At 43.1% G+C, this 10131-nt stretch overlaps 1 protein-coding gene across 1 annotated transcript; it reads left to right on the top strand.

The window, feature by feature from the left end:
* The first annotated feature begins 2301 nt into the window (after positions 1-2301).
* On the top strand, positions 2302-9987 carry mfap3l (microfibril associated protein 3 like). Its single transcript, XM_048236807.1, has 3 exons — positions 2302-2538; positions 3763-4189; positions 7839-9987. Exons 2-3 carry the CDS (start codon positions 3880-3882, stop codon positions 8744-8746), a joined length of 1218 nt encoding a protein of 405 aa, XP_048092764.1. The 5' UTR covers positions 2302-2538; positions 3763-3879; the 3' UTR covers positions 8747-9987.
* The last annotated feature ends 144 nt before the right edge of the window (positions 9988-10131 follow it).

Genomic DNA, 10131 nt, shown 5'->3' with positions numbered 1-10131 from the left:
CATCTATCTTTGGCCAGTTCCACCCATTTCTCTTTACAGAACCGCTTGAGCTTCATCAGGTTGGATGGAGAGCGTCGGTGCACAGCCATTTTCAGATCCCTCCAGAGATGTTCAATGGGATTCATTCATTGATCTTTTTTGTTTCTCATGGTCTGAGAAATATGGTAATTTGAGGAAATTTGCAAAAATCTAAAACTTTTTTTAAGCTGTCATTATGGGGTATTATGTGTAGAGTTTTGAGGAAAAAATAAATCCATTAATCCGTTTTGGAATAAGGCTGTAACATAACAAAATGTGGAAAAAGTGAATTATTTCTTAACTGTATGTTAAAATGTTCTATGCTTTAATAAAAAATAATTGACTGCTATGAATTATTCTTAAATCTATCTTCTATGCTTCTATACTTCTATGCTTCCGGTTCCGGCGCCGTCAAGTATGGCAGCCTACTCAGCAGCTCCGTTTAGTTCCAACACTGTGGAAGACATCATGTCTTACCCCTGTCCCTAAGAAGCCACACCCTAGTGAGCTTAATGACTACAGACCTGTTGCTCTTACATCACATGTGATGAAGACAATGGAGTGATTGGTCTTAGGTATGCTCAGGTACGCCATGCACTAGACCCGTTACAGTTTGCTTACCAGGAGAAAGTGGGCGTGGACGATGCCATCACTTATCTTCTACACAGGACACATTCCCACCTAGACAAGGGGAAAAGTGCTGTGAGAATTATGTTCTTTGATTTCTCAAGTGCTTTTAACACCATCCAGCCCCTCAGATTGGGAGACAAGCTCTTGCAGATGGGTGTGGACGCTCACCTGCAACCTGGATTACAGATTACCTGACAGAGCGACCACAGTTCGCCAGACTGAAGAACTGTCTCTGACACTGTGATCTGCAGCATCGGAGCGCCACAGGGAACTGTGCTCTCTCCAGTCCTGTTCACCCATGTACACATCTGACTTCTGCTACAACACCGAGTCATGCCACATGCAGAAGTTTTCTGATGATACTGCAATTGTGGGGTATATCAGGAACGGGCAGGAGGAGGAGTACAGGAGCCTGGTGGAGGACTTTGTGCAATGGTGCAAACTCAATCATCTTCAACATAACACTTCAAAGACCAAGGAGATGGTGGTGGATTTCCGCAGGCCGCAGACTGAGAAAGTCATTTGTCCCCAGGGCCATTGAACTGTTCAATGCCTCACTTAAGGGAAGAGGAGAGATAGACTTCTCTGCATAGTCTGTCTGCCTCTTCACCCCCCTCCATGTTTGGATACTGTCTGTCCACTAGCCACTTTTACCACTGTCTTTATGCCTCACTGTTTTGCGTGCTATATTAGCACATTAGCACATATGCATAACCCCCCCCCCCCCCATGCCACAGCCGAACTGTGGCCACACTTATACATTTTCTTTAAATAGTTAAATATATAGGTATAGACTTTACTTTACTTTTATTTCTGCATTGTTGCACTGTTGGACTTACTCATTTTGCACTATCACCATGACCACTATCACCATTGCACTACCACCATGACACTCATTCACACAGAGCACCTTAGAGCACCTTACCATACCTTACTATGCACAGAGAATCACAGGCTCAGTCCCCTGCCTCAGTCATTGCAAAGCCTCTGATTGATTAATCACCACTATGTGGATACTGTTTTAGAATTTAGATTTGTTAGTTAGTATATTTGTATTTTAGTATATTTATATTCTTTATCTTATACTGTCCTTATTGCTTAGTTGTGTTTTTATATTATATACTTTAATTACTCTTTCTGCTGTTAAAGAATGTGTTTGTGTTGTCTGTATGATGCTGAGACCTTGAATTTCCCCTGGGGATCAATAAAGTATCTATCTATCTATCATCTATCTGGTGATAGTCCAGGAGGAGTTAACCACAATTGCCTCTCTATTTAAAAAAAAAAAGAAGAAGAAGAACAAGCCAGTGGCCATGCAAATCTAGTTCATTTGGTAAACAAAATGTTAGAAGCAATTGCACATTGATTTGGATACAGTCTGTGTCTACACAGTAGGCTATTTGGGATGCTTTAACCATTTAGTTGGATATGCCCAATTTACAGTGTGTCGCTAAAGGTCCATGGAAGGCAATCGTATTTTTTTATTTTTTTTATTGTAAATTTCAGTACAAGTACACAAACAGGCACAAGCTGTTGAAAATGATAACAGAATAAGTACAAGTACTTACAAAGGCAATCGCATTTCCTGTTAGATTATGATGCAGGGACACGAAAGCAGAACATTGTGCCCCGTTTGGAAATGACTGTGATGTGGCAGTGTTGGTTGGTTCCCTATATTGACTTGCGTTGGTGCATGCTCAGTTACATCCGACCTAGTTCTGCTGAAGAACTGAGAATGCAGTCAGTGTGAGGTCTGTAGGCTACGGCTGGATGAGTGATCACCGACGGAGACGATGTTTCGATTGAGGAAATAACGGTTTGACTAACGTTAGTTCTGTTCTCGTCCTCAGATGATGGTTGGGGAAACCTCGATCTAATGTCAGCAACGGGGTGAGTAATTTCGCTAAATTGACGCTGAGCCCGTTATATGGTTGGTGGGTAACGTTAACGTTAGCTAACAAGATTTCAGCTGTTTTTTGTCAGTTCCGCTGCATTTCCTTACGGCAGTTTCCATATTCCGACTCGTAACGTGATTTAGGTTGACATTCACATAAAGCATGTCGTTAACATTACAATGCGATATAACACAACTGTTTTGATGTTAACACTGGTGTTAAAAATGACTTCTACATAGCCATTGTCTTTTAAAAAGGCTAGCGGTTGCGCCATATTCGCTAGCTTTCTGTCTTAACAGCAGGAATTCAGACCTGTTTGATGTGACGTTAGACTAGCCAACGTTAGCAAGCACACAGTAAAAATAAATAGAATGCAATAGTCACACAACCACATATCCAGTATTATCATGGTTTTAGCACGGGCATTTTGCAAGTTGTGTTATCCTTTATCCGTCGAGTACAAGATAAGTTTGACAAACGCGTTTTTAACGTTACACTTAAGAAAATGATGTTAAAGTTAACTTTATTAAGCAAGACAGCTATCATAAGGTTACCTACCTATTTAAAACCGGTAGATGCTAGCTAACGTTAAGCTTTTCATTTTCCTTGGTTTATGTTAGAATTCAATTCAGGAACTCAACGCTAATTTGTACCATAACGTCAGTAGTAAAACGTTTGTTCTTGTGGTGCATCAAGCCTGGCAATAAAACACCCAAATAATGCAATATAACTAGCTTTAAATGAAAATAACTAAATAACTCGCTTAATAGCAAACAAATTAATCGATTTTGGAAGAAGTCTTGTAGTCTCCAATGCAGTACAAACCACCAAAGCACTGGTCAGGAGATACGTTGTATGGTTATTAATTATTATGGACCCTTTCAAGAGGTTCCATTATCAGCATCATAGTTGGCCCCACAAGACTTTCTTTTTAACATTCCATGTTATCTTAATGCAGAGGAAGTAGATTGGGAACCAAATAGAATGTTCAAGCATTGTTTTTGTTTTTATTGTTGAAAGGGTCTATAGTAACGTTAGTAGGTAGCTAGTTCCCTTTACACTAGTTTAACTGTGAGTTGTGTGAGATGACTGGTATGTGTTTAAAAAGCTAACGCACTCTAGATTCTCCTGTTATCAGGGTTTAGCCATGCTGGATTTAAACTGTCTGTGTAACCAGATGTATGTCTCAAATCGGTATCTTGATCATCTTACATTGCAGAACGCACGAAGAGACGGGGGTGAACGCAAACAGCTCGTTACTTTCTGTAGTCGCTACCTGCAGATAGCTTGTCGACATACGATGGAAACTCGTGTGGAGTGACATTATTCTTGGATTATGAGCAACCGACAGTCATCAAAAATGAATGGGCTAAACGGATACGCAATCCTTGTCCTGGTATCCTTTGTCAGCCTTCTTACCACAGGGGCCTTTGAGTCGCTGGAGTCTCCGGCAGACGACGGGAACAGTACGGCAAACGGGACGTCAACTCTAGATGGCGGCCTGGTCCCTATGGTGCTAACGACAATAAACCAGATCATCGCTCGAGAAGGAAACTGCGTTCTCATAGACTGCAACATCACCGGCGAGCCTTTCCCCAATGTAGAGTGGTTTAACTCTCATGGTCAACAACTGCTTGACACTGAAAGTAAGTGGCACTTGATGGTAGGCCTATATTCTATGTAGGATGCCTCTCATATTGCTCTGTGGACCCAAGCAAACAGCCAACGGAAATTACTTCAGTTAGAAACGTTGGGTCGTGTTTAGTGTGTTTCCTTACCAACACGACTCAAATGTAGCATTTATGTATGCTTTATTATATATTGGATACAGGCAAGAAAATAACCTTCCCCCTGCTATACTATTCTTCCATAGAAGCCTACTTTCTGACAGCTGTTTTGACGTTTGGCGGAACACGGGGATTACTTTATTTCTAATAATGTCTAATCATGCGCACAAGCGGAAATGTGTGTGTGTAATCCAGCAAAATCTGGTTGCCATCAAAACGTGCTGACAGTCGTGACCAATCTCTGCACGTGCAGATGGATTATACAGATTTTTACTCAATACACTTTAACGTTATGATTGAATTCAGGGGAAGATTTATGATTGAAGGTCATACATATATTTTCAGGTAATTTTGGCCATAAACAGTTTTTATTGTAGCAATTTGAACAGTTGTTTTCATGTTTTGTTAGATAAAGCTTCTGGGTTTTCCTATTTGGAGGATTTAACTGTTTAGAGCAAAACATCATTGGGGAGGGGAGATTGACAGTCCTCAGACAAGCCTGTCTAAGCTTGTATTACACAGTGTTTTGCACTGAAGCCTATCAACCAGACACATCAACATAAATAGCGACATTTAGAGTCCCTTTTCATCATTACCATGCATCATTGCCCAATGCAAGGAACAGACAGTCTTCAGAGTGCAGGCCCAAAGCATTGCATGTCATCTCTGGTTCCTCCAACCAGTTTCAACCTGTATTAAAACTGACTTCCTAATGGTTGCCTTCTTTCCCTGAGGCATTTTTGTGCCTTCCCTGAATGCTGCTACATAGCCCTACACTTCTTCATGCAGCACAGTAGAATTAAAAGCAGTTTGTATAAAACTGAGTATATTATTACTTGCATCTGGAATATGTTCTGGTGCAAGGAGTGCTATCAGCAAATGATGTTGATTGTGTTTGTAATCAGGAAAATGGGTTGCTGATGCTGATAAAATGCTGATTGTCTACTAAATATACTGTCATAATGTTACTGCAAGTCTCCATTGGCACTGTTCATAATTTGGTATTATGTACAGTATATTGGCCCCTGCCTTCACTATTTGCTGGTTTATGCAGGCTCGTTTGATGATGTAGGTGATCATGTGGTCGGTGATTTGGTTCTCCAGATCACTGATAAATAACCTAAGCTATTTGAAGCACAATTTATGTTAATTTAAGTTAAAGTTGACAGATATTTAGCATTATACGGAACATTAGCGGACATTATATGTGATGTGACTTTCGGATCTAGTATATTACACCTCATGAAAATATCAATATCAATGTCATAGTCATATATAGACATCACATTGACTGAATGTGAAAGGTCATGTGCTGTTTTGTCAGACTGACATGGCCGGCAGGATGTGAAACCCGCTGAAGGACGTTGCTTTCTCCACCGTGTTCTTAGCCTGCCTGTGTCGTACTCAAGTAGCCAGTTTCACCTAATAGCTTTGCCTCATGACTCCAGGGTTGTGAGGGATAATTACTGGAACGAATCCCGGCGAGTAACGCGACTTAAAATAGCATGGTTGGTCGCCCTGCTTGGACGTTCCGAACCTGGAAATACCACTCATGTAAACAAGCCTGCCCCAGATAAAGGAACAGGCCTGTTGTTGACCCCAGCTAATACATCATGCTGGTTTTGTAGGTAGATATGTATTCAGGCTATATTTATTCACTTAGCAGACACTTCAATCCAAACTGGCTTAATGCAAATGCTATAATTATAGGTAGGTAGGATTTATTGTGTAAAAGCAGTGAGCTAATTAGCTAAAAGCTAACAGACTGGGCTGATTCAAGTAACACCAACAACAACACAACTGTTATGGCACTGATGCTAGCTAGCTAGCTAGCTACCTAGAGGGTTGTTTTGGGTGAAATATTTGCTAAGGTTGTGCTGTAAGATCTGCTCATTGCGTTTCTTCTGTGGTGTTTTACAAAACTACTTGGGTGGCTAGTGGTGGTGTTTTACACCCCTTTCACATTTTGAGAATGTTATTAACTAGCTAATGACAAATGTGCTGTTGATTTTAAATACCTTAATTTTGATTGGTCTACCTTTGTGGGGAAGCAGACCGTGTATCTAGAAACAGAAGGTTCCTGGTTGGAGTTTCATGCCCCGTCTGGTTTCTTGTAGTAGCGCCCTTGACTAACATACTAAATGTCCGACCCCCCACCTCCAGCCTACTGTTGATGAGCTGGCTGGCAAACCTTGTGTTGGTGTTTTCGCTATCAGTGTGTGTGTGTGTGTGTGTGTGTGTGTGTGTGTGTTGTGTGTGTTTGTGTGTAAATGGGTGAATTTTAGGTATTAGTTGTAAAGCTTTTTCAGAGTTGAATAGCACTATAAATACAGTCCATTTTAATGGGAACATCAGTGTAAAAAAATGTCGAGTGCCACTGTTAGGGAGAGGCTTTCTATGTTTCGAGTGGTCTCCTCTGTGTTGTTAGGTTTGACTGACAGTTTCCTGAGCTACAAGTGGGTGGTAGGGATGTCACGGTCATTACTCTTTTCCCCTCACACATACACATTAGGACACACACACACACACACACACACACACACATACACACTTCACATAACTTTCTATTTTCCTACATCCTTGTTCTGCCCATAATTAATAGGTGTTTTTGAAGTGTCCTTTGTATAAAGGAGCACATTCTCAATCCGCTCATCGGAAACGATAGTCATGAAGTTCTATAATCTCTAATAGCTTTTAGATGCGGGCCTACGACACAGCCCTCAGCCTCGTGTAAAAGTCAGTCACCGGTGCGCCCTGCCCCCTCCATTACGAGGGATCATGCTGTCAGCTCAGCGGCCTGCCTGCCACTGCACACTGCTTAATGAAATGCCTCTCTGCTGCTGAAGTGGCTTTGTGGCTAGACCCACTGCAGTGTTAAACAACTCCATGCCGCTGCCAGTAAGGTAATGCACTGCAGTGACTGCCAGTTCCAAGACCATTTATAGGAGTGGAGTGATGGATTGGGCATTGCACATTGACTTGGAGGGGTGGGAGACATTGCCTGGCAGTGGCATAGGCTGCTAGTTCCAACAGAGGTTGCTAGCCAGGGCAAGGGCATGCATTGAAATGCATAAGTCTATGCTGAATCACCAAATGATTACCGTGACTTCTGTTGAAAAGAGTTTTTGGAGTTCTGTTGTGATAAGCCTATCAGCCTTACATATGTCATTAAGTCTAATGTTGCACTTAGCAGGGTTGTTCACAATTTGAATTGCAATTCTGCTTCCTGTTTGCTACCTCAATTGAAATGCAAGTGAAATTCAAGAATTGAATTGGAATTTAAGAGCCAGTTTCAACTCAATTCTGGAATTGTGCACAAGCCTGGCACTTAGATGACATTTTCATGTGGTATGACTACTAGGTTGGTATGGTGATTGGCTGTTTAAATGGGTGAATTGATGAGTGTGTTGATTTGCTTGATGGGTCTTGTCATTTTGGTGGGCAAATTGATGGTAGCTGATGAATAAAACAAATGACTTGCTGATCACTCCTGTGTTCCCCACCATAGGTGGCAAGTGGCGTATCCTGGACAACGGCGTCCTTAACATCACCAGCATCACCTTCGCCGACCGCGGGCGCTACAAGTGCGTCGCGTCCAACCCGCTGGGCTCGGCCTCGGGTTCGGTGACGGTGCGCGTGGTGTTCACGAACGGCGACATGGGCGTCTACTACGTGGCGGTGTGCCTGGCCACCTTCTCCATCATCATGGTGCTCAATGTGACGCGCCTGTGCATGATGAGCTCGCACCTGAAGAAGACGGAGCAGGCCATCAACGAGTTCTTCCGCACGGAGGGAGCCGAGAAGCTGCAGAAGGCCTTCGAGGTGGCCAAGCGCATCCCCATCATCACCTCCGCCAAGACACTGGAGTTGGCCAAGGTGACGCAGTTCAAGACCATGGAGTTTGCGCGCTACATCGAGGAGCTGGCGCGCAGCATCCCCCTGCCCCCGCTCATCCTCAACTGCCGCACGCTGGTCGAGGAGCTGCTGGAGGTGGTCGGCGTCGAGGAGATGAGGCACCAGTTTGTCCGACAGGCGTCCGAAGGGCACTACGCCTCGGCCGGTGGAATGGGCCCGGCAGGCGCGCTGGCGGTCAGTGGGTTAGGAAGGGTGTTGATGCCGGCGGGGGAAGGGGACGTGTTCACGATCCTGAGCGAGAGGGAGCGGGAGCGGAGCGGCTCGCCCACGGCCGACTCGGATGACGCCTCGCTGCACGAGCAGCCTCAGCACATGGCCATCCAGGTGTCGGTGCACCCCCAGCTGGCCTGCGTGGCCCCGCCCCTCGCCGCCTTACCCCTGCCCGCCGAGGCCGAGTCTGAACAGGAAGAGGAGGAGCCTGTTGAATCGCCAGGGCCGGAGGCACCCGTCGACGCGGCGGCACAGCCCAGCCCGCAGGTCATCTACGAAAGCCATGTGTGATGACGCCCGACCTACCACTTGGGGGGAATGTCCTCGCTGCTATGCATTTCAAGAAACATGGGTCAAAAAAAAAACAACTCTTAAAACTTCTGCTGTTTAATTTTTCCATTATATGTCACATTTTTTTCAGACATAAGATTTGTAATGTCAAGTCTCTATATATGATACATTCAGCTAGAGAATTACAGAACCCCTGTGTTTTCTCCTCCTTTTTTTCAGGACTATATTCATGTTGAATGTATAGGAGAGAAAGAAGGAGATGTGGAAAGCCTCATGCCTCAATCTGAATGGGTTACCACACGGCTGAATGTCCACTGGCTCTTAGGACACCATAGGTCACCTTACACTTTTTTTCATCTGTTTCTGTTTTCATAATTTCCTTACTTATATTCTAGTCATTATTTAAACATCATTGTTGTAATACAATCTCTAAAATCTATGGCTAAATCCATTGAAAGCACACTGAAGGGTTTATAATAAATCAATAAGTAAAGAACCACAAAAGCCAAACCAAATGAGCCATTTGTAAACAGTCGCCCCATGAGGGCTTGACCTTGAATGCATGTAAAAACGCATGTTTGCTCAGCTTACATAGGACTTTGAGACAGACCAGAAATTATGTTTTAGGTGTTTCTTTTTTTCCCAGTGTGCAATCTTGAATTAGAATTTTGATTATCTTCATCTAACAAAAGAGAGGTGTTCTTCCTCAACACTGGTTTCACACTGACTTGGGTGGAATGGATGACATTAAGGAAATATTAACTTTCTCTTAAGAAGCATCATCCATACTTTGAATGTTCACAGTAGCCCATTTTGCCAGTATTATTATTATTATTATTTTATTTTCTCACTTTTAAGTTTTATTTTTTAAATGCACAGCTAGACTTTAAATCTCCCCCCTCCCCTTTAGTTTAACGTCAGTGAATATATGATTGTGCAATTTTTTTTTCTTTTAATCTTTTTTTCTTTTCTTTTTATCTCTTCATCCCTGTTCAGTCTTCTGACTGCTGCATGCTGTATCTAGGAAGGATGTTTGAGGGGTGGGGGTGGGGAGGGCTCTGGAGAGATTAAGTCTTTTGCTAAGAATTTTCTTGTGATTTGTATTTGAGATCTGGGCAGAAATCTTGGGGCATGAAAGGAGTTAGGGGACTTTGCTGTTACTCTCTTAAAATGCCTCTTTTTTCCTCTTCTCCCTTCTTTTTGTAGTGGAATTAAAAAAAGAAACCATCTGCTGTGTAAAAGTGGCTGAGTCTTGTGTTTCTTATCAGACTTAAAATGGCCATCTGCGGTCGCCCAAGGACATTGGAGAGAACGAGGAACTGCCTGTCAGACTCCGTGTGTCTGCCTCAGTATTTTACTAGTGTCTGTGACAGCACATGTGGATG

This window comes from Alosa alosa, chromosome 24 (assembly GCF_017589495.1).
Source record: "Alosa alosa isolate M-15738 ecotype Scorff River chromosome 24, AALO_Geno_1.1, whole genome shotgun sequence".
NCBI lineage: Eukaryota > Metazoa > Chordata > Actinopteri > Clupeiformes > Clupeidae > Alosa > Alosa alosa.
Note: the sequence above shows the minus strand (reverse complement) of the source record. Positions and strands in the feature narration are given on the sequence as shown.